The sequence below is a fragment of the Heloderma suspectum genome, chromosome 2, assembly GCF_057233095.1.
Source record: "Heloderma suspectum isolate Gila_16-S chromosome 2, 16-S_ref, whole genome shotgun sequence".
Taxonomy (NCBI): domain Eukaryota; kingdom Metazoa; phylum Chordata; class Lepidosauria; order Squamata; family Helodermatidae; genus Heloderma; species Heloderma suspectum.
This window is the reverse complement of record NC_139459.1, coordinates 134,767,253-134,790,771: the sequence shown is the minus strand read 5'-3', so window position 1 is coordinate 134,790,771 and position 23,519 is coordinate 134,767,253. Positions and strand designations below refer to the sequence as shown.

At 44.4% G+C, this 23,519-nt stretch overlaps 1 protein-coding gene across 2 annotated transcripts in view; it reads left to right on the top strand.

Moving 5' to 3' along the window:
* The first annotated feature begins 3,963 nt into the window (after nt 1-3,963).
* Nucleotides 3,964-23,519, top strand: part of PDE6B (phosphodiesterase 6B) — a 46,865-nt gene continuing 27,309 nt past the window's right edge. Inside the window, exons 1-14 of one of the 2 annotated variants that reach the window (XM_084832174.1) lie at nt 3,964-4,062; nt 4,117-4,428; nt 7,570-7,722; nt 7,839-7,928; nt 9,745-9,885; nt 14,518-14,592; nt 14,681-14,745; nt 16,527-16,593; nt 17,725-17,772; nt 18,018-18,167; nt 19,193-19,336; nt 20,137-20,202; nt 20,991-21,137; nt 23,130-23,237. In XM_084832174.1, coding sequence (XP_084688300.1) covers nt 3,964-4,062; nt 4,117-4,428; nt 7,570-7,722; nt 7,839-7,928; nt 9,745-9,885; nt 14,518-14,592; nt 14,681-14,745; nt 16,527-16,593; nt 17,725-17,772; nt 18,018-18,167; nt 19,193-19,336; nt 20,137-20,202; nt 20,991-21,137; nt 23,130-23,237 — 1,665 coding nt within the window. Of the gene's footprint in view, nt 4,429-7,569; nt 7,723-7,838; nt 7,929-9,744; nt 9,886-14,517; nt 14,593-14,680; nt 14,746-16,526; nt 16,594-17,724; nt 17,773-18,017; nt 18,168-19,192; nt 19,337-20,136; nt 20,203-20,990; nt 21,138-23,129; nt 23,238-23,519 lie in introns of both variants that reach the window. The other variant, XM_084832173.1, reaches the window with a different exon arrangement.

Sequence of the window (23,519 nt, the reverse complement as noted above, 5' to 3'; positions counted from 1 at the left end):
CCAATAGGTTTTTGCAGTTCCATGGATTTCACAACCTAGTTCATGTGCATATCCACGCTACATGGGCTGCAAGCGGTTTTGCCTAGATGATCAGCTTTTTGAATTGCAATCACAGTGCTACGGTGCCACCTAAAGGTATGATCAAGAAGTGAAATACTGTGTTTTTGTACATGAGTCTTTGGCCGTATTTCAACAACAATGGAAGGAGAAGCTAATGGAGGAGTACTGGATTTTTAAAAAGGAATCAGCTTTGCTGCAATGTGGTCCATGCAGGGCTTCCATGAGCAGTAAAAAATTGCTTCACAGAACATACTTCCTGGTGGGGGTTTGAGTCAATGTCACCTGACTGGCAGGGGCTGCTCAACCAATAAGAGAGGCTTCCCCCCTCTTCCCCCCCTTCGCCTTTCCCCTGAAAGTCCAGATGCACCCGCATTTCAGAAGCAAGCCTCACTGAGCACAATGGGAGTTACTTCAGAGACACATATGCTTGTGCTGGAAAAGCGGGGGCGGGGGGGGGGAGAACACCAAGACAGAAACCAGCCCCCATGTTAACCTGCAGGACCTCATTGACCACAATGGGAGTTACTTCTGAGGAGACAGGAATGAGTTTGTTGTGGGAAAGACAGCAGTGAACACCAAGACAGAAACCAGCCCCCATTGTAACCCGCAGGATATCTATAACAAAGCGATGAAGTACTTACTTCCTAAGGAAATGAATTGGAGCCTGAGATCATGCTTAATTGCACTTATGGAATCAGGCTTTAAGATGTGCCAGTTCAACTGAGTGAAATCTCTGTAAATTCTGATGTGGGCATTCAAAGACAAGCCTCATTGACCACAATGGGAGTTACTTCTGAGGAGACACTAATGGGTTTGTTGTGGGAAAGAGACGGAAAACAGACCCCATTTTAACACACAGGATCTCTGTAAGGAAGCTGTGAAGTAGTTACTTTCTAAGGCAATGAACTGGAGCCTTGAGATTGCACTTAATCACACTTAAGGAATTGGGCTTTAAAATTTGCTGTGTCAGTTGAGGGGCTTCTCTGTAATTTCTGTGGGCATTCAGAGGGCAAGCCTCATTCAGCACAATGGGAGGAAACAGCCTTTGACCGGGGTCATGGTGAAGGCACACCCCAGGGCGGGGCTAGCATACCTGAGCTAAATGCGGAGGTTGGGGCACACAGCAACTATATTGGGGAGAACCCGACTTAAGGGAAAGAATCGGACTTTAAGCAATCTCAGGAAATCCAGTTTTTCCCTAATAACTCCAAGGTGGCTGCTGGATGGCCATGACATCATATATCCCTAACGACCTCAACATGCAGCCCGCTGGGAGTAAATCACTGGTGGAGACACCCCCTTTGAGGTTCTTTTTGTATGTATGTCAGCACAGAACGGACAACAGGGGAGATCATTTCAAAATTGACTGTCCATGTTGGCCAATGTAGATTTTACAGTTGCAGACAGATGTGGGAGCTGCAAAAAATAAAATAAGCCTTACATGTAGGAAGTTTGGGCTGATTCATACTTTCCTTTTTGAACTGGGATGTATCTCCCACCCAACTAGACCCAATGGACTGCTGCAGCTGATCCCAGCTTTTTATCTATCTAGCTGTGGGACCAATTAATTAATCAATTGCTCTCCTCTTTGTGAGATCCCTTCCCTGCTGTATTGCCTTTCTGTGCCTTTGTGTGAAATCAAGACCTCCATTCTTCTTTTGCCCCCAAAAGCAATGGAAATATGTGCATGTGCATCAAGGCAAAGCCCCTTCCATCTGGTACTCTAGTCTGCCATGTCCTAGGGTGTCCAGGTGTCCTACTTTACAGAGGTCAGTCCTCTATTTGAAGGTGTCCCCTATTTAAATAGCTGCCCAAGTCCACTTTAAAGATGAAGAACCATCAGAAGGCAGAGCTGGGCCTCAAAGTTGCCCACCAACAGCACCTGGTTGGCAGGCTGAGCAAGGCACACAAGTCACCTGGTCACAGTCTTCCACACTATGGTGAGATGTATTGTATTTATATTTCAGTTACAGTTATTATTTCTCAGTGTGCATCTCTACATATTAATTAGCACATGCAAATTTTTGTCCTCTTTTTCGGTAATGAGTTTCCTTTTTGGAGGGCCATGCATAAGTTGTGTACCTATAAAGCCATCCTCCTTTTTCTGTCCTTTAAAAAATTAGTTCTAAAGTTAAACACCACATTTTCTAGGCAAACTAAAACATCAAATAAAAATCTGAATGACAGATTTCTTTCAGTTGTGCTAATTAAAATGTATAGGGTTATCAGGACTGAAGTAAATTTATACCAACTTTTAGATGAAATAATTCTTGATCCAAAGTACACGCGTCCCCTCTTCTGCCCCTCCATGGGCTCTGACCATAGGAGGTGTTTAGTTCTTGTAGTACTTCTAAAATGTGCAAAACCTGCTTGGCTTGGGCAAAAAAACTGAATACGTGTATTGAGGGCAGCAATGGTTCTCTCCTATTGCCTTCAGCGGTGTAGTGGAGGCAGGGGTCGCAGGGACGCAGTGCCAGCACTTTTTTATAAGCAGAGATGCTGACATTGTCTGTTACCCCCCTCAGAATTCCCTGTTCCCTCTGACCTTAGCTGCAGTCCTCACAGGAGCTGGGGCAGTGGGGAGGGATAATTTCCCCAACAACAATATTGTTCCTTGTTCTAATGCAAAGTATTTAGGGGTGGCTTGGTCTTGAATGGGCAACCAAGACCCATTCGCTTTACAAAAGACCTGCTCCTGGTGGAGGTGAAAACTGCTAGAGCTGGTTTGTTGCTATTGGCCGACATAGCAGCCTGACATTTTGGGCTGTCCTTGGGGGTGTGGCTATGGAGATGGTCATGAGGAGCACCTGCACATTTACTGCTACACCACTGATTGCCTTCAGGTTTCTGTAAAGGAAGCTGGGACACAAAAGGAAGGACTAGATGGAAGGGAAAAAGAGTGTTTTCATGGCCTTCATGATAGAAAGGGATAGCACCCCCCACTAGAAAAAGCAGCCACATCTGCTGGTCATTAAGATGGGCAGCAAGCAGATGTGTTATGTTAAAAACATATTTTATAACCTCCATGATTTGTGCTTTATTTATTTTTTCCTGGGGCCGTAAGCATAGTTTTGAGTAAGTCCTGAGGAAATGGTACCTCAAGTAGAATTACTTGTTTGTGGTTTTTAATGCATCCAGGCTCTTCGGCTGTTTATCCAAACTGCATCAAACATGTAGGTCAGAGATGACCCAGGGTATTTTGGTGCCTTAAGTAGAAAATCCAAACAGTGCCTGAGTTTATTAATAACAACAACAACAACAACAAACTAAATAACTGGCAATTTGCTTCCTTAGTTTTATTGCCCCGAATATGGCAACCTGAGGTGAGCCACCTTATCCCATCTAATGGCAGGTCTGGCTCTTGGCCAGGGCAAATGCAGCCTCTTGTGGGCAACCTGTACTAGCCCCTTCACAGAATTAATTTGGTTCGTTTTATTTCAGCCTTGATACATCCTCCTTCTGAGAGCAGGAATAATAAGATATTTACCTGGTTAGCTAAGGATTAGAACTGAGCAGTGTGCGTTTAATTAGGCTTCAGGGAGTTTGTATCACTCTTAAGCACCACTACCAGGGGCTGAGGTGGAATCACAATCACACACATGCACTACTTTGAAAATGAATAATAGAATGCAGGCAGCATATTGCAGGAAACTGATCCTTCTAAATATGGAGTTATAATAGCTGGGGTTACATCTGAGAAGAGGGAGGTGGGAATTCTTTACAGCTTTGGAACAGGTCATCTAATCTGTTTGCTGGAGAAGATCTGCCCTCCCACATACTGGACACTAGCTTGTTGATGGATAATTGCTTCACAGATCATTGTCTCCCTCTTCTACCCTGAGACAATATTTCTGGAACCAAGTTTTTGTCAACGGAATAACAGAGTCTCCAGAATCACTTACCATGAGTATTAAAGAAGATGAAGTGGAAACATTCCTGGATAGCAATCCGGATTTTGCTAAGCAATATTTTGAGAGGAAATGGCCGGACAGGACCTTGTGTGCAACAGCCGGTCAACACTTGGAAGATTTTACGGAGTTTAACGGGTTGGACCAGGAGGAGGAGAGTGAAACGCTTTTGGAGCTCATACAAGACATGCAAGAGAGCATCAACATGGAGAAGGTTGTCTTCAAGACCCTGAAAAGAATCAGCACTCTGATCCATGCTGACCGCCTCAGCCTGTTCATGTACAGGCAGCGAAATGGCACGCCGGAGCTCGCTACTCGGCTGTTCGACGTTCATAAGGGGAGCACAATGGAGGAATGCCTGGTGCCCCCTGACAGCGAAATTGTTTTCCCCCTGGACATCGGTGTGGTGGGGCACGTTGCTCAGACCAAGAAGACTACAAACATCCAAAATGTCAAAGAGGTAAGGCTACCTGATTTGTTGCCAGCCAATGCCAAAGAGTGAGATTGTACTATTATTTATATTTGAAAAGGGTGGTGGGTTCTTTCACTGTGGTCCCCGGAGCACTTTCAAGTGACCCCCTGAAACTGCAATTAAGTAATAAAGGAAAGTGATGAGACTGAAGTTTATTTGAATGTGATCAGGAGATGGAGGTTCATTTAACGCTCCCACCACATGCTGAAGAGGCAACCCACTTTGTGGTTCACAGCTTACCATGTAAACTGAAAAACAGCTTCCTCTTCAACAGCACCAGCAGCTACAGTGGAAACTTCAAAGGAAACCCTGGCTGTCTGTGTGCACAATTCTCTCCCGTGTGTGCATACAGCTTTATGAATCACAGCTACAGAGGACTAGGGTAGCAGTTGAGTTCTACATCAGAAGCCTTTCAACCATCTCCAAGACGATGGTACGTATGTAAGAAACCTGTTTGGATGCCTGCAAAGAACAAGGAAACGACAGTAGTGCCTATCCAATCTAACAGCAGATTTCTAGAAATGGAGAGCTGCTGCCAATCTAGACAACACTGAACTGGATGGACCAATAGTCCGATAAGCCAGCTCCCTTTGTTCCTGTTCTGTTCATCTGTTTTTTTCTCTCCTCTTGCTATCTTCTTTTTCCTTAGTATGTTTCTGTGCACTGGCTCTCTCTTCTGTACTGGTTAAACTTCTCTTATTGAAGTGTGTGGTCTCAGTACTTAACATCTCTCTTCTTTGCTTTTTCTTTGTTCTCCCTCCTAATCTCTTCATTCATCAGTTCTCTCCAAACCCCGCTTTACATCTGTTAACTCTTGGCTATGTTGTTGTTGTTGCTCTTCTTCTTCTTCTTCTTCTTCAACTTTGCTGCTCCATGTGACTGGAATGCTCTTCCAGAACCGATGCAGTTTGCTCCTTCTTTCTATCTGTTTACATTTTTTCTCTTCCCTTTCCTTCACGAATGACTGATTGGCATTTGACACGTTGCGAAGCCACTTTCCCTCCCAATTCCCCTTCCTCATGTGTTATGGCTATTCAAATGTAAGTCCCCCCACCCTTTTTTAAGCTTTTGCATGGTGCCTTCTATATGTGATAGCTGCTGTATAGATGATGCTGGTCAAGGCTGGCGTCAAGGGTAGGCATGGTTAGGCACCTGCCGAGGGCTCACATCCCAGCAGGGGCCCACTGACAAGAACCTCCTGGAGTTGGTCCCCCACTGTATGAGAATTTTGTTTCAGTTCGCAAATCATTCTAACTTGCCTGCTTGCATATTTTTTAGATTTTTTTTTTAATGGACACTTCAAAAGGTGGATTAAAAAATACACATTTTCATGCTTAGGCAATGGGGGGAAAGTGCGCACTTTTGATAAATTTTTCCCATTTGAAATGAGCACTTTCCCATTCAGATGAAAAGAAAAACAGGTTGCAAACTAGAACAGGAGTGAGACAAACTGAGCTACAAAGTAGAGTTCGGAGAATCTCAGCAGACTTGACCATCCCTGGTTCTCCAGTCCCTGCTCCACCATTGCAACCTGCTTGTTCACCTGTCTCTTGCTCTGTCCCAGACAACAGAGGTGGCGGTGAGAAGGAGGAGCAGGAGATGCCACAGCCTGCTTGCTCCCTGGCTCTCTGCCTGTCAAACAAGCAAGTGGTAGCAATGATGAGAAAAAGCCCCCATTTTAACGCACAGGATCTCTGTAAGGAAGCTGTGACGTACTTTCTTCCTAAGGCAATGAATTAGAGCCTCGAGATCGTACTTAATCGCACTTAAGGAATTGGGCTTTAAAATGTGCAGCGTCAGTTGAGGGGCTTCTCTGTTATTTCTGTGGGCGTTCAGAGGGCAAGTCTCATTCAGCACAGTGGGAGGAAACACCCCTTGACTGGGGTCATGGTGAAAGGCACACCCCTGGGCAGGGCTAGCATACCCGAGCTAAATGTGGGGGTTGGGGTATACAACAACTAAGCCGGGGAGAACCCGTCTTAAGGGAAATAACCGGACTCTAAGCAGTCTCAGGAAATCCGGTTTTTCCCTGATAAGCTCTGGGGTGGGTGCTGGATGGCCATGACGTCATGTATCCCTAACGACCTCAACACACAGCCGGCTTGGAGTAAATCGCTGGTGGAAACACCCCCTAGGATTACATCACTGTTAAGTACTCTTCCAATAACTAGGTCATTTGCTCATCACAGATCTGTAGGGAGGATAAACAAATAGTTTATCCCACAGATAACTAAAACCATCTAACCACAATGGTTTTGTGCTCCCCTTTCCCCCAAGTGGTGGGGAGTTCCAGTCAGATTTTACTCTGTAATTTTACTTTGGAGAAGAGAGCAGTGTAGGCCTATGGTGTCTGTAAGACTTTATTTACAAGTATACAGGCAGCAGAGGTATTACAGAGGAACAGGCTCAAGAGTACAAGGAGGCAGTGCTAGCTCCAGAAGCATAACAAGAACCAAAGAATCCAAACAGCTGAGTCTGTCCCCAGGAATAGATGTTCCCCAGAAACATTTTAGCCACCCTGCCAGCCAGATCCAAATGCTGCCAGTTCAACCCAATTTTACCTGTACTTTGTACTCAGCAAAAACCTAAGCTTCATACACACCCCCACCCACCACACACCTGCTGGCAGGTGGGTGTGACTTGCATTATGTTTCCTATCAATGATCAGACTGTAGCCAACCTTGGGAAGAGAACCTGCATAACAGGACAGCATGATTTAAGACAGTACTGTTTAAATGGTACCAAGACATATATTGTTTATTATACTGTTTATTACAATTATATTGTTTTTATATAATTTCTATATTCTGTGTTGAAAAACTTCTTGACTGTTAGAGCAATACGACAATGGAACCAATGACCTAGGGAGGTGGTAGGCTCTCCCACACTGGAGGCCTTCAAGACGAGGCTGGACAGCCATCTGTCAGGAATGCTCTGACTTGGATTCCTGCACTGAGCAGGGGGTTGGACTCGATGGCCTTGTAGGCCCCTTCCAACCCTTCTATTCTATTCTATTCTATTCTAGATTCTATGAATAGAGAGAAGAAAAGTTAGACTATCTGTGCCATCTCTTCAGCAGGTTCAAATGAACTTCAAAGTTATATTCTGCTTATTATTTTTTAATACCAGTGCCATCATTTTAGTCCTTTTGTTGATGAACTCACTGACTACACTACAAGGAACATCCTTGCAACCCCAATCATGAATGGCAAAGATGTGGTTGCTGTGATCATGGCAGTGAATAAGAACAGAGGTCCATTTTTCAGCAGTGCAGATGAAAGTGTAAGTACTAGGAAAACCACTTATGGGAGGGTTATGTCTATCCATAAACCCTGCCTATATGGGTTGTAGCATTGCCACACACTGTGGAAGTGAACGGAGCTTTCTTATGTTCTCAGCTTTTCCTGAAGTATCTCAATTTTGCCTCTTTGAACTTGAAAATTTATCACCTGAGCTACCTTCACAACTGTGAAACTCGAAGAGGCCAGGTAAGGAAACCGTTTCTGGAAACAAACTGTCTTTTTTGTTGTTGTTGTTGTTCAGGGCTAGACCTTAATTAGATAAAGAGACACCTATTTTTTAATAGTAGTTCTTTCAAATTAGGGTGAAGACAGATGTAACGTTTTAAGAATAACGTAAGTGGTTTGAAAGCACTTCACTGTTCTCAAAATATTCCTTTTTTGTCTTAGGGTAAGTTCTAAAAAAGAATTGTGCAATTCTGAAGGATTATTCTGAACCATGAACAAGCGGGTGGGCACCTATTGGCTAGTACCTAAAACATCATTAACACATCTCCCGTTATTTATATTTGGGGCAGGGAAGCAAAAAGTTCATGCATATAAACACACACACACACACACACACCATGTAAATGCAGACAGCTCACCCAAAGCATGGGAGTGAGAGAGAGAAAGGACAAGCTTAAGGACTGTTCCAATGTTCACCTTGCTGCTATACATGCATGTGAGCCAAGTGGTGAAGCTGGGTTCATCCTTCAGGTGAAGAACTTGCTGTGACCATTGGCCCCATGCAAGAATGCTCCATCTGTCTTCTCCCCCTATTTAATTCAAAATCCACTCAAGACAGGGATGGTAGTCTCTGTGCTGCACAATGCCTTCTGGCTTGTTAGCACTAGGAGCCCTCCAATTGCACCAGGAGCGGGGAACCTCTTCATCCAGAGGGCCAACTTCCATTTTCGAGAAGCCCTGGAGGGCTTTCCAGTGCATTCCAGTGGTCGGCGGGGCTGAAGGCAAAGGGGGTGGGGCCAAAAATACCCCAAATGTCAGCATGTTTTAACATAAAGCTCTTCCTGCCGGTGACTAGGCCTTAGGAGAGGCATGCCAACCATTTCAGATGGGGAAGAACTGCAGGAAAGCCAGGAAACCACCAAATGATTGGTGGTTGGGAGAAAGGGGGCAGGGCCATCTGGGGAAACTCGGAAGGCTGGATTTGACTCCTGATGTTCCCAACCCCTGGTCAGGATGTACATACCCCCTCTTCTTCCCTCTCACACACACTATTTAAAACATCTGTGAATATTCCACCAGAACAATCTGTATGTGGCCAGCTCATAGTTTCTAGTGAGTTACTGTTGTTTAAAACAGTTAAATACTAAAGACATAAATCCCCTTATTTTAAAATAAACAAAAGGATGACTATTGGAACTGTGTTTATAACATTGCTGTAGTTACCAGGATGTTGGGAAAAAAATAGTCCAAGCAAATGCTCTTACAATGTACAATTACAATGTAATTGTTGCTGTTGTTTTGCAATTTATCTGTGAATGTATTCAAGAGGCAACCTTTGGACCTTCCTGAGTATCACTCTTTAGAGCTGATGACCAGCCAGTAATTCACTGGTCCAACCAGCGATACCGTCCTCTCTCAGAAAACCAGTACTCGGATCTAAAAAGTCAGTAAACCTCGGAGTCCACCAGGCTTTGCCTATAACCCATTAAATCCACCCAAAAGATTATGCTGGGCTCTATCCATAGAGAAATGTCACTTTAACCTCTTACTTTCTATGTGTCCACCCATATCCTGCCATATTCTGCCTTTGCTCTTCTGCATACCCACATCAGACTGTTCCACCTCCATTACTAGCATGCCAAATTCTACACTGTCTTAACCCCTGACTTACCTTGTTGTTTCCTAGCTCTGCTTGCCCTGCTCCTGTCCGAAGGGCCAATCTTTTGGAAGTCAAAACTTGAAAAACCTATCCCCACCCCAGCCTGGAATCAGAAGCGGTGCTCCTGAATCTGCTAGGTTGTTTGGACAACTTACATTTTGGTTTACTATTATACAGGTTTTGCTGTGGTCCGCCAGTAAGGTATTTGAGGAACTGACTGACATCGAGAGACAATTCCACAAAGCATTTTACACAGCAAGAGCATATTTGAACTGTGACAGGTATTCGGTAGGCCTTCTAGATATGAGCAAGCAAAAGGTAAGCTAGGTTCCTAGCTATATTAAGACTTTCCGTTGCTGCCAAGAAACGGTGCTAGAGTACCTGCTTTGCATACAGAAGTTTCCTGGTTCAACCCCTGGCATCTCCAGATAGGGCTGGGAAAAACTGGAGGGCTGCTGCCAGTCAGTGTTGACAACGCTGAGGTAAATTGACCAATGTTCTATTTTTAAAGGTGAGATTCTGAAGCAATAATTTTAATTGCATCGTTCAGTAGGAATAGTGAAGCAGCACTGAGTGTGGGTGCCATAGTTCAGAGTGCATGCTTTGCACGCAGAGCGTCACCATTTTGATTCCTGACATGTTTCTTGCAGGTCAAGGAAACTGGTTTAGAATTACACATTGTGAGAAAAGCACCTCAGAATTAGCTTATAAATGGTTAGGACCCACGGATCCCCATCATTTATAACCACAAGGTTAGCAAAGGGCTCATTGCCCCAACAGCAGTGCCAGTCTCACTTTGCACAAGACGCCCAGGGAAGTCAAAGGTTTGCACACCTGTCTAATCATTCAGGAGGCACACTGAGGATGCCTTGTCTAAGCCCACTCCAATCTTGGAGCCAGCACCGCCTGAATCAGCTCATAGGTGCACTCACCACTTATGTGAGATGCCTATTCACATTACAAATCTAACATATGTATGTGGGCAGAACCACAGAGGATGACAGACTGGCTTCCCTGAGAAGGAATGTCCAATTTTGGAGGATGCTCATCTCTCGGTTTGCTTGCTTCTCTCACCCCACAATGCTGCCAAGTATGGAATGCTCCATTACAGGAGGAAGCCAGTTTTGAAACCACAGACTGTCTCCAGAATCTTATCCGGGGGGGGGGGGGGAATCTCTATGGCGATGGGTTTAGTTCACTCTCCACTTTGCTGCAGTTTTTACTGGAGTCGAATCTGCTCTGTCTGGGGACACACAGGGCTTGAAAACCTGGATTATCCCAAAGCTAGCCTGGTCTTGGCAGTTTAACATGAATTGTTTGGGTGGCTACCAGATGAAGTCTCATCCGCGTCATCACTTAGAGAGCCTGTTCCCTCCCACCCACTCCCGCCTTGTTCTACCCTTTCTGCTTTCTCTGACCAGCGTCTGTTAGCACGTGCCTCTGCAGCCTATGCCCGATTCCCCCTAATGTTTTGTCATTACCATCCCTCTAAAACCGCAGTAGCGCAATAGCAGGTATAGCTACTCCCATTCAAATGTGCTATTTCACCTCAGTGCTGTAGTGCTATAGTGCTATAGGGGGTATAGCTACTCCCATTCAATGCACGAAATGGCAGAAACATCGAGGAAACACCCCTTGACCCAGGTCAGTGAGGACATGGCCAGATGAAAGACACACCCCTGGGCAGGGCTATCATGCCAGAGTAAATGCGGAGGGTTGGTGCACACCGTAACAGAAGCGTGGACAAGCTGAATTAAGGAAAACGATCAGACTAAAAATAGTCTCAGAAAAAATGGGTTTTCAGCTCAAAACTCCAAGTTGGCCATGAGATGGCCACAACGTCATGTGCCCTGTATGACCTTCAAATGCAGCAAACTTGCAGAAAATTGCTCGTGGAGACATCCCCCTGATTCTGCCATAGACCCCGTAAAACATAATAGATGTGCATAGAATTTTGAAGTTCATATGTGGTTCAAATGTATGTATGTACACATTTAACTAGACATGGCCATTCTGTTTATTTTATTTTATTTATTAAATTTATTAATCACCCATCTGGCTGGTCACCCAGCCACTCTGGGTGATGTACAACAATAAAACAGTTTAAAACAATAAAATTCTGCATTAAAAACATCACATTTCTAAAAATACCCTAACCCACCCCAAATGCCTGCCTGAACAACCACATTTTTAATGCGTGGTGGAAGCTCATTAAAGAGGGGGCATGGCGGAGTTCCCTAGGGAGGGAGTTCCACAGAGTGGGGGCCACCACAGAGAAGGCCCTCTCCCTCGTCCTCACCAGTCTAGCTGTCCTGGCTGATGGGATGGAGAGAAGGCCATCCAAGGCTGATCTTGTTAAGTGGCCTGTCTGGTGTTGCTGGAGGTGCTCCTTAAGATAGGCTGGGCCAGAACCATATAGGGCTTTAAAGGTCAAAACCAACACCTTGAACTTGGCCCGGAAAACAACTGGTAACCAGTGCAACTCCTTCAGCACTGGAGTGATGTGATCTCACTGGCGGCTGCCTTTAATCAGGCGAGCCGCCACGTTCTGTACCAGCTGCAGCTTCCGAACCGTCTTCAAGGGTAACCCCACATAGAGCGCATTACAGTAGTCTAACTGAGAGGAGACCAGGGCATGTACTACCGATGGGAGCAGATGGTTGGGAAGGTAGGGGTGCAGCCGCCGTATCAGATGGAGTTGGTGCAGCGCTGTCCAGCTCACAGCTGACACCTGAGCCTCCATGAACAGCTTGAAGTCTAAAATGACCCCCAGGCTGCAGACCTGGTCTTTGAAGGGTAGCCGTACCCCATTCAACACCAGGACAACATCCCCCAACCTCCTCTTATCTCCCACCAAAAGTACCTCAGTCTTGTCAGGGTTCAGCTTCAGCTTATTCCTCCCCATCCAGCCACTCACTGTCTCCAGACATTTGGACAGGGATTCTACAGCCAACCTTGGTGAAGGTTTGAACGAGAGGTAGAGCTGAATGTCATCCGCATATTGATGACACCGCACCCCAAACCTCCTGATGATAGCCCCCAGTGGCTTCACATAGATGTTAAACAGCATCGGGGAGAGGATGGAACCCTGTGGCACCCCACAAGTGAGCGGCCACGGGTCTGACACCTCCTCTCCCAGTGCTACCCTCTGGTACCTGCTGGAGAGGAAGGACTGGAACCACCGCAATATGGTGTCTCCAATTCCCAGCCCCTCCGGGTGGTCCAGGAAGATACTGTGGTCAACAGTATCAAAAGCCGCTGAGAGTTCGAGGAGAACAAGGAAGGAGCATTCGCCCCTATCCAGAATCCTCCTCATATCATCCACCAAGGCGACCAAGGCCGTTTCTGTCCCATGCCCAGGCCTGAAGCCCGACTGAAATGGATCTCGATAACCGGCTTCTTCCAAGTTTACCTTCAACTGCACCGCCACCACCCGCTCAATCACCTTGCCCAAAAATGGCAGATTTGAGACTGGGCGAAAGTTGTTCAGAACTTGAGGATCCAAGGAGGGCTTCTTTAAGAGCGGTCTTATCACTGCCTCCGTGAGGGCTGATGGCATCACTCCCTCCTCAAGGGAGGCGTTCACCACCGCCCTGATCCCCTCACCCAGCCTCTCTCTGCAGCCCATAATGAGCCAAGATGGGCAAGGATCAAGTAAGCAGGTGGTCAGCCTTACGGATGAAAGTAAAGCCTTATATTCTGTGACATTGATTCTGTAGGTGACATTTTCCAAGATGGCTAACATGTGCATGAGGATATGCAATAACACATGACAACAAACATGGAGTCCCAGTCCAGGCGGTTCTATCCTATCCCTCCAACTGACAATTGTTTGGTGGCTTCTCAAAGATTCTAAAAGGGTGAAATGCCTCTTCTAACGCTTCATTACTGGCAGAAGGAGCTTTCAGCTCCAACATGCTAGTATTTTTTGTATTTTGGGCTCACCCCTTTTGCCTTTGCCCCCTCCCTCTTTCCCTTTGGCCCAATCCACCACTGGAATGTGGCTCCTGAGAGCTTCTCCAAAATTGAACTTGGCCCTGAAAGAGTTTGAATTTGGCCCTGAAAGAGGAATCCTGCCGAGGGCACACAGGGATCGAAAGCTGTCTGGGGAAATGATTTAGGATGTAACTGTGGCACCACCAGCTGGGAGGCAACGTGGCTAAAGCAGCCCTTGAAGACCACCTCTGTCAGAATAAAAGAAACAGCAATTAAATTGGTGCACAGATGGCACTACAGCCTTGTAAGGCTGAACTGTATAAATAATTCTTTCTCATCCCACTGCTGGAGAGGAGGTGGTGGAATTGGCTCAGTATTCCACGTGTTGTCGGAATGCCCTCCAGTTCAGTCTTTCTGAGCAGGGGTTTTCAGGATAATCCCTGATACAGTTTTCCTGAACACTACATTAACACTACTGTCAATATCGGAGAATGTGTGTGGTCATTTTCCTCCTAAGGAGGTAATCAACAGGCCTATAGCAGCTTGAATAGAAGTAATACGACTTTGGAAAGCCCAATCAGAATGTACAATTCAGGGCTGGTTTTCCAAAATATGGAAGATTACACTCTCTGAGCATCTAAATCACCACTGAAGGGTATTACGGGGAATATCTAAGCAAGAGCAATTCTTTGCCATTTGGTATCAATTCAGAGTTTTTATAAACAAAGGACTTTCAAATTAGAAACTGTTGGGACACCAAAAATCCTTTTGGAAAGACCTGATAAAATAATGGACTGCAATGGGGCTCCATAGAATAAACTGCCAGTGCCAGACAAATAATCCTATGCTAGAATAACAAGTTACGGAAAGGGAACACAGTTTGTGATGTTTACATGTTTATTGTTGATGTTAGTGACTTGCAAATGATCAATCAATAAAACTTATATTACAAAAAGGACTTTCAGCATGAAAAACTCAACTGATTAATGTGATAATATCTGCCTGCCTTTCCAGGAATTCTTTGACTTGTGGCCAGTTCTACTGGGTGAAGTTCCACCTTATTCAGGACCTCAAACTCCAGATGGCAGAGTAAGTCATCAGACAGCTAAGATATATCCCCTTTCCCTATTTGTTCACTTGTTATGAATGTCAATTTCCATTTCTTTTCTATTTATAGGAGATTATCTTTTATAAAGTCATTGATTATATCTTACATGGAAAGGAAGACATTAAAGTTATCCCGTAAGTAAAGTGAAATAACCTCATGGGCATTATTTTTATATACAGAAGCTGACTATAGCATACAGTCAAATCCTCCAGATCTAACCTACTGGGCAGACTGAAAAGGCATTTCCCTAGAAAGTACAAAGACCAGTGAGATTTAGGCTGGGTTCGGATGATCAGTGGGAAAAAGAAGCCATGGCTTGTTGTAGGGGGTGTGGGGTGGTTTGGAAGGCACCCCTGTCACACACCTTGCTGGGTTCGGGCAACATGCAACATGCGCCATGCTGAGGGCAATTTAGGAAATGGCAGGTGCACAAACAGCATGCATGGGGTGGGGAAAAGAAGCCACCATCATGGTCTCTTTTCCTCCACTGATCATCTGAACCCAGTCTTAGTGTATAAAGAAATGGACTAGGTTCAGCATAGCCACACCCAGCCAAGAAGTACGTGGGGTGACTGTGGGCCAGTTACTATCTCTCAGCCTGATCCACCTCACGAGGTTGTTGTGAGGACAAGGTGTGGGCGGGGGCAGAGGCATGTATTTTATTAATTTATTTAATTTGTATCCTGCCTTTCCACCAAAAACGGCACTCATGGTGGCTAACAATAATAAAATACAGATTAAAAAACAAAATCTTAATTAAAATCTTAAAACAAATAAAAAACACAATTAAAAACACAGCATTAAAGTAAATAAACAGCTCCCAACAAATTAAAAAGCCCTTCAACAACAGACCAACTTACATGCCAAAGGCCTGCCTGAATAAAAAGCTTTGCTTGCTGGAGGAAGCCCAACCTAGCCTCTCTCAGCAGGATGTTTCAGAGCCTGGGGGCAGCTACTGAGAAGGCCTCTCTCACAGCCCCACCAAACGTGAAGGGTCCCCCCCAAAGATCTTAAAAACCTGGCAGGCTCATGTGGGAGAAGGCGGTCTTTCAGGTAGCCTGGTCCCAAGCCATATAGGGCTTTATGAGTCACAACCAGCACTTTTCCGCCTGGAAACAGACCAGTAGCCAGTGAAGCTGTTGTAACAAGGGAGTCAGTCACCTGCTCCCTGAAACCAGCCCCAGTCAACACTCTGGCTGCAGCATTCTGGACCAGCTGTAGTTTCCCAACAGTTTTCAAAGGCAGCCCCACGCAGAACACATTATATTATTCCAAACAGGGTTTAATTAAGGCATACATGACTGTGGCCAGATCAGACATCTCTAGGAATGGGCCCACTAGCTTTAACTGTGCACCTGGCCACCGCCGAAACATGGTCATCCGGTTCAGGGCTGAAGTATTTTAAGGGGTTTCTGATGCGACAGTCCACAAAAGAGAAGTACACCACCAAAGCCAATGCAACAGAGTTTGAGACATGCTGAGTTATAAAGATACACTCTGAAATGCCTTCACTAGGTAGTCATTCAGTGTTTCATACAAACCTTGATCATTCCTCCTCATGTTTTTCCTTCCCTCAGTTCAGCTCTATTGTTGCGCAGAATTAGAATTGCCACAGTAAAAATTAAAGGCTCATCTTTTGTGCCGTATTAGGTCTTACCATTTTCACTTTTCCCAAAAATATTTGTAAGACGATATGTGTTATCCTTGACATGTTGGAAATGCAACTGTTACTATGCTTCTGTAGTAAGTTGCTTCTTCTTCCAGCTCCTTGTTTAAATATCAGAAAGTTTACTTTTGAAAGCAAACAAGAATAAATAGCTAAATGTTTAAGAGTTTCATGACTAACTTAAGTCTGTTCTCTTTGTAACCAAGCCTCATTTGATCAGTGTTTTCATATATTTTCTTTTCGATTTAGAAATCCTAAGGAAGAACACTGGGCCCTGGCTAGTGGGCTCCCAACATATGTCGCAGAAACTGGTTTTGTAAGTATTTACATTTGCATATTTCCATAACCCATCAAGACAATTATGGTCAAGAACTAAAGAGCCATGTGGTGAGTTCCACACAGCCCAGAGGGCTCTGGACTTGCTTTTCCCCAACAGGAGCACATGGTAAGCTGCATCTGAAAATATGGGAAGTGTCAAAAGCAGTTTGCAATATGGCACGGGAGTGGACTTCTGTTCAAAGAAAAGGGTTTTTAAATGTATGCAAGCCCATTTGATACACTAAGTAGCTCTTTGGATCACAGCCATAATGTTTCAACTACACTGTTAAATTATTCTACTTTAGATTTAATTAACAAAAAAATAAGCATACACTTATATATACCTAGGAAAAAGAAACCAAAGGCACAGTTACAAGATGGGGGATACGTGGCTCAACCACACTACAAGTGAGAAGGATCTTGGAATTGTTGTCGATCACAAGCTGAATATGAGCCAACAATGTGATGTGGCTGCAAAAAAGACAAATGCTCTTCTGGGCTGCATTAATAGAAGCATAGCTTCCAAATCCCGGGAAGTACTAGTTCCCACCTACTCAGCACTGGTTAGGCCTCATCTGGAGTACTGTGTCCAGTTCTGGGCACCACACTTTAAGAAGGATGCAGACAAACTGGAGAGGGTTCAGAGGAGGGCAACAAAGATGATCAGGGGACTGGAAACAAAGCCCTATGAAGAGAGACTGAAAGAACTGGGCATGTTTAGCCTTGAGAAGAGAAGACTGAGGGGAGAGATGATAGCGCTGTTCAGGTACTTGAAAGGTTGTCCCAGAGAGGAAGGCCAGGATCTCTTCTCGATCATCCCAGAGTGCAGGACACGGAATAATGGGCTCAAGTTACAGGACGCCAGATTCCGGCTGAACATCAGGAGAAACTTCCTGACTGTTAGAGCAATACCACAATGGAACCAATTACCTAGGGAGGTGGTGGGCTCTCCCACACTGGAGGCATTCAAGACGAGGCTGGACAGCTATCTGTCAGGGATGCTCTGACTTGGATTCCTGCATTGAGCAGGGGGTTGGACTCGATGACCTTGTAGGCCCCTTCCAACCCTACTATTCTATGATTCTATGTCTTGTGTGTACATTAACAACACATCTCTGCAATTTTCTAGATTTGCAACATTATGAATGCCGCTTTGGATGAAATGTTTACATTTCAGGTACAGTAAGAGCGTGATTACAGCTGTTCATGGGGGTCCCTGTTTGCATTCCCTGAAAAGAGGGAATGACTGAATTCCATTTAAGTTTGTAACATAGATATGCCCTAAGTTGAAGCTAAAATTCGATTCTGTCCATGCAATATTCTCTTTCATTATATCATGTAAATATAGTATAACTATTTGTATTGCGACAACATGCAATGTAGCATTTGCTACGTTTCATACCAACATGTTGCTGTTTTCAGGCTGGTCCTATTGATGAATCAGGATGGATCATCAAAAACGTTCTCTCCATGCCAATAGTTAACAAAAAAGAAGAAATTGTAGGAGTTGCTACATTTTACAACAGAAAAGATGAAAAGCCCTTTGACGAACAGGATGAAGCCCTAATGGAGGTAGGCTGCTTTACTGGAGCTGAACATGTATTATGTATTTTCTAAAAGACCGTTGACTGATGAATGTTCACACAACTCTGTAATGTGTTAATGTCATGTTCACTGCTAGCACAAACAGTATCCAAGCTAATTCAGCTGAGTCCTACTCCTGTACTTGCCTTGGGCTCCTACATCATGCAGTAGGCAAAGAAATAGCTACTTGAGATTAGCTGATGAATAGGGTGAGGCCCCATGTCTTAAATCTGGGACAACTGTGGGATGTCCAGGAGCCATCCCCCACCCCAATGGGCCACATCTCCCCAGCTGCCAAACAATTAAATTAAATTAAAAATGGCATCTTGGGAGGTGGTGCAGTGGGGGGCAGTGTGTGCTGCCCACCCCCATCTTAAATGGTTGGTCTCCCCATGTTTTATTTTATTCCACTTGCTTCTGTGCCTAACTCTACTGCGAGGTGATTGACTCACTCCTTTATACCATACTTGTCTTAGTCTCCAGTCTCTCATTCTTCCCACCTATCTTCTCTGCTTTTGCTTTCTCTGTGTCGTTGTTCTGTTTGATCATCTGTAACTAGTTCCAAGCCCAGGATTTACATGCATTTCCCTTAGCTGCTCCTTACCATTGGTATGCCCTTTCATCTTCCTTCCCCCTTCATTATCTTGAAGAATACTCATCTTTCTTCTTAGGTTGTAAGCCTGCAAGCAGACCTGCCACTCTTTCTTTCTTGTGCTCTTTCTCTCCCTTTGTCTCTGTGTATGTGTTTTTGTGTATATATTATTCCCTCCAGAAATTCCTTTGTATTTTTTATTTTCTGCTATGTTTTACTCTATTTTGCTGTGCTTTTTAAAAATTGCGATATTGCTATTCTCTATTTTTAATATATGAAGTTAGCTACTCTGAACTTGAAAAAAAATAAACATAAATATATCATCAGTACTATCCGAGATTATTAATAATTGAGATCTAGGAGATAGAGAACAGTCAGCTCCTGCTCAAGTATTCCAGTGACTTCTGTTTTATTTCCAAAGTCCCTGACACAGTTTCTTGGCTGGTCTGTGCTCAATACTGATACTTACGATAAGATGAATAAGCTGGAGAATCGGAAGGATATTGCGCAGGATATGGTGCTCTACCATGTGCAATGTGACAAGAATGAAATTCAAACAATCCTGGTATGGCTTTTAAAGTGTATCTTCTCTCTCACTTGTTGATAAAGTTTTACTAGTTTAACTGCTGAAGGATTGGGAAGTATTCAGAGTGCTACAAAGGCCAGCCCTACCCTTAGGCAAGATAAGGCAGCATACCTCAAGTGGAACATTTAAGCACATAAGAAGAACTTTGCTGGATCAGCCCAAGGATCCATCTAGTCCAGCATTCCGTTCACACAGTGGCCAACCAGCTGCCCATAGGAAACTCACAAGTAGGACATGAGTGCGACAGCACCCTCCCGCCCATGTTCCCCAGCAACAGATGTACATAGGCATACTGCCCCTGTTACTGGAGCTAGCACATAGCCATCAGGACTAGCAGCCATCGATAGCCTTTTCCTCCATGAATTTGTCCAGTCCCCATCCAAATTGGTGGCCATCACGACATCTTCTGGTAGCGAATTCCATACTTCAACTATGTGCTGTGAGAAGAAGTCCTTCCTTTTGTCTGTCCTGATTCTCCCACCAATCAGCTTCGTGGGTGACCCTGGGTTCTAGTATTATGAGAGAGGGAGAAAAATGTCTTTCTGTCTACTTTCTTCACACCATGCATACCTCTATCACGTCTCCCCTTACTCACCTCTTTCCTAAACTAAACATTTGAGGGGTATCATTTGAGGGGTATCATTAAAGGGCAGTAATTTTCATTTTCATCATCATCATTATTGGGAGGGCATTTGGATTTTCTGCCTGATGCAACAAAATGTCTTAGCCCTTCACTGAATGCTAAGAGTCATAACTTTAATGTGCATTTGTCTCCACAGCCAACTCGAGAGAAGCTTGGGAAAGAGGTGGCTGAATGTGATGAGGAAGAGCTGGCAGCAATTCTAGTACGTGTCTACGTGGCTTGTCATGGGATCACCATATCCTTCTCTTTAAAATTTATAAGTCTAAACTGGAGAACTTCCTACTCTGTCATGCATTATGACTGAGATTGCTATATAGTGAGAGGATGTCTCCCCCTCTCCTAGATGTGCAGCGTGTTTCAGCATAGTGCAGTATCAGCCACTATGATTAATTCTATTAGGGATGGACTAAAGAGGGCAGAAGTAATTTTATCTCCCAACCCTCATGTCAGTGTCCCTTCCCGATTTTAGTCAAAGTGAGGCATGTATTTTAACCACAGCTTTTATTTGAAATCAATTTGTTTTCAAAAATTGAAAGAGGCAGACCTATTCCACACATTCATGTTTCTTTTTGGCTAAACATTAGTTTTATTAAAGATCCTCACCATGGGTTATGAAGATAGCTTATTTATTTAACCAACTTTATGATAAACTATGATGCCTGGTTTGCACAAAATGGCATCAAGATTAGGGGGAAAGTGAAACTCAACACTGGGGAAGTCTCTCTCCTGGCTGCACAGGAGGAGGAGAGGGAAGGGGAGGAGGAAACACATGAGCCCGAGGCTTTGTTTGGGCTCGTTCTAGTTCATGCACATGTCACTATGGTTTCGTGTTGCTACTGTGGCCCCTATTTTTGTGTCAGTCAAATATGGATATATTAAATAAGCAGCACCACAGCCACAGGTTGGGAGACCTTTGAGAGATGCTTGTTGCTTCAGCAATGGAACCTACACCAGACAGGCAAGAGGTGTGATTTTTTTCCCCCCCTCCAGAAAACAGAGCTTCCAGATCCTGCAGAATTTGAAATCTATGCCTTTCACTTTTCTGATCTGGATTGGACTGAACTAGATCTTGTGAAATGTGCCATTCAAATGTACTATGAACTTGGAGTGGTGAAAAAATTCCAGATTCCGCAGGAGGTGAGTGACAACTTCAGTCTAGGGGCCAGTTTCCCTAGTTGTTCATATCAGCCGGCAGTATGCATGGTTAGTGGTGCAGCTGCTATGGCTCTATCCTCACCTATTTTCAGGCAGACAGACAAACTTCCAAAGTGATTCAACCGCAAAAGCATCCAGTTCTTCCTGTTTCTACAAGAAGCTAGCTGTGCAGAGTGCTGATTGGCTGTCCGTACTGGCGATAGTGAAATCATTCCCCACAACCACCCAGAGCAGCATTTTAAGCTTTAAACAAACAGGTTAACCCTTTTTGAAAGCACCAAATAAATGTTTAACAGACTAAACAAGCTAGCTCCCTGAAATAAAACAAAAGCCAAAAAGAAGCAAAGAGGGGCAGAAATCCATGATTGATTTGGAGCCAGGTATATATGTCGTTAGAGGAGTAAAAGGACCATTCTACATGAGGCTTTTATTGTGTGCTCATGATTGCTCACTTATGTTTGTGGGTCCTTCACATGACGTCGTCATCCTCTAGGGGCTCTCCCGCTCTTTGCAACCATTTCCCCAGCTTTTTTTTTAGATTGAGGGAAGTGTGGTATTAATTAGAAATGGTGGAATGAGACTCTCTTGTTTTTTTTTCGTAATTCTGCTATACTACAGCACCATCTAGTGGCTGCATAATAAAAGATATAGAAAGGCAGAGAAAGAAAAACAGCAGGAAAAAAACACGTGAAAAGGAGCTGATCTTAATCTTGCAAGGAATCCAGAAGCAGAAGCCTCAGTAAAGGTGCAGGTTAAAAGCCTCATGTAGAAAAGCCCAAGGTGTCTGTCGGGGGAAAGGGCTCCCCCAATAAGAGAAAAACCCACATTGGCTCCTGTAGAGAGAATATCTGTATGTATTTTTAATCTTGCCAATGTACTCCTTCTGCCGTGGGGAAAAAATTGTGGGGGCATGGGATTATGGTTCTTTAGTAGAGTGGAAGTTGGAACATCTGACGACTGGGAGGAACATTTTTGCCCCTCCTTCATAATTTTTGCCTATTTTATTGTATTTTAAATATATTGTAAGCCACTTTAAAAACTTCAGTTAGTAGGTTGGGTTATCATTACTCCAAATGAATACATAAATGAATAAAATAAACTGTGGGGCTATCTTGAAAAAGAAAAAAACAGCCGTCTCCTAACCATTTTGGCAGTCTCCTAAATCCCCCAAATCCTCCATCTCTTGACTAAAAAACATTATATAGAGAGAGTCCCTGGGGGTGTCTCCATGACAATGGAAGGAGAAGTGAATGGTGGCTTACCCAGATTTTTCAAGGAACCAGCTTTGGTCCGCATAGGGCTCCACAAATGAGTGCACCGCACCATTCTAGGTTGCTTCACAGGAACAAACTTCTGGGTGGGGTGGGCGGGGGGTTGGAGTGAACGTCATCAGACTAGCAGGGGCCACTCAACCAATAAGAGAGGCTCCCCCCCTCCAGGCTCTGCCCCCCTTTTCCTTCCCCTGAAGCTCCTGTAATGTGAAGGAGCAAAGCTTCGCATTAATTACTTCCGTACAGCAACAAAGCAAACAGTAAAGAAATGAAGTATCGATATTTAGGGAACAAGCCTCATTGACCACAGTGGGAGATACTTCTGAGGAGACACCTGCTTCCCCAACCTATGCCCTATTCCACCATTTTTTTCTTTCCCTCCCCCATCTCACTATCGTGCATTTGCCAGCAATTCCTATATCCCCTATCTTACTATCGCACGAATTAAGGAAAACATTTTAAGTTGAATTAAGGAGAACAATTGGACTAGAAGTAGTCTTAGAAGAACTGGTTTTTCAGCATGAAACTCCAGGGTGGCTGTGAGATGGCCACAACATCATGTGCCCTGAACGATCTCCAAACACAGCAAACTCACAGTAAATTGCTCATGGAGACATCCCCCTTGTCTGATTTCATGACAATGGCCTGTTCTGCTCCCGCAAAGCTGTCAAAACCTGTGCTCATGACAGTTCTGTTTTCACAGGTGCTGGTGAGATTCATTTATTCAGTCAGCAAGGGTTACAGAAGGATTACTTATCACAACTGGCGTCATGGCTTCAACGTTGCACAAACCATGTTCACACTTCTTATGGTATCTCTTTACAGACACTTCTCTCTCCCAAGACAGTGTGTCAGTTTAGAGTAACTGGCGTTTTCTTACACAACTCTCACCCTCCCATCTGTTTGAGTTAAAGTCTTTGTCCTTAAATAAAAAACGGGAGGTTTGCTTATACAAAGAATGTCTTACTGAATGAATAGTTCTTTGCCTTTTCTAATGGTTTGCATAAGAGACATACGTATCTGTAACAGCTTCTAGGTAAGAGTTCCTGGCTTTACTATCCCATCTATGGAGTGCTGAAGTTCCTAGCTTCAG